Raw genomic sequence first — 345 nt, 5'->3', positions numbered from 1 at the left:
CTCTCTCTTTCTCTTTCTTTTTCGTCTGATTGGTCTTTGGCACATGCGTATGTGTGTGTCTTGTCTTGTGGTGTGTAGGGAAGGAGAATTCTCCTCCTCCGACAGCAGAATCTCTGACGCGCTTTTTAAGACTTCTTTCAGCTATAGAGACCAAGGCAGAGACTCTCTTTCATGCTAAGATAGCCAGTGTCCTTGCTCTACTCTTCACAGCTTTACGATTCCTAACTCTTATGCGAGCTGTGCCGGAGATCTTTCAGGAGTCACGCAAACTCGTAGAGCTTCTTGCAGGTGCAGGCACTCAACTCTTCCTTGCTGCCGTGGTAGTCATCGTCGCTTTCTTCGGCT

At 48.1% G+C, this 345-nt stretch overlaps 1 protein-coding gene across 1 annotated transcript; it reads left to right on the top strand.

The window, feature by feature from the left end:
- Nucleotides 1-80: 80 nt before the first annotated feature.
- CSUI_011438 (polycystin cation channel protein) lies at nt 81-317 on the top strand (the record flags this gene model as incomplete). The annotated part of the gene is made up of 1 exon (XM_068071536.1): nt 81-317. A coding segment is annotated over one exon (237 nt), but the record flags the coding sequence as incomplete, so codon positions are not given.
- Between the last annotated feature and the right edge of the window lie 28 nt (nt 318-345).

This window comes from Cystoisospora suis (genome assembly GCF_002600585.1).
Source record: "Cystoisospora suis strain Wien I chromosome Unknown contig_11820, whole genome shotgun sequence".
NCBI classification, from domain to species: domain Eukaryota; phylum Apicomplexa; class Conoidasida; order Eucoccidiorida; family Sarcocystidae; genus Cystoisospora; species Cystoisospora suis.
This window is presented reverse-complemented; position numbering and strand designations above follow the sequence as displayed.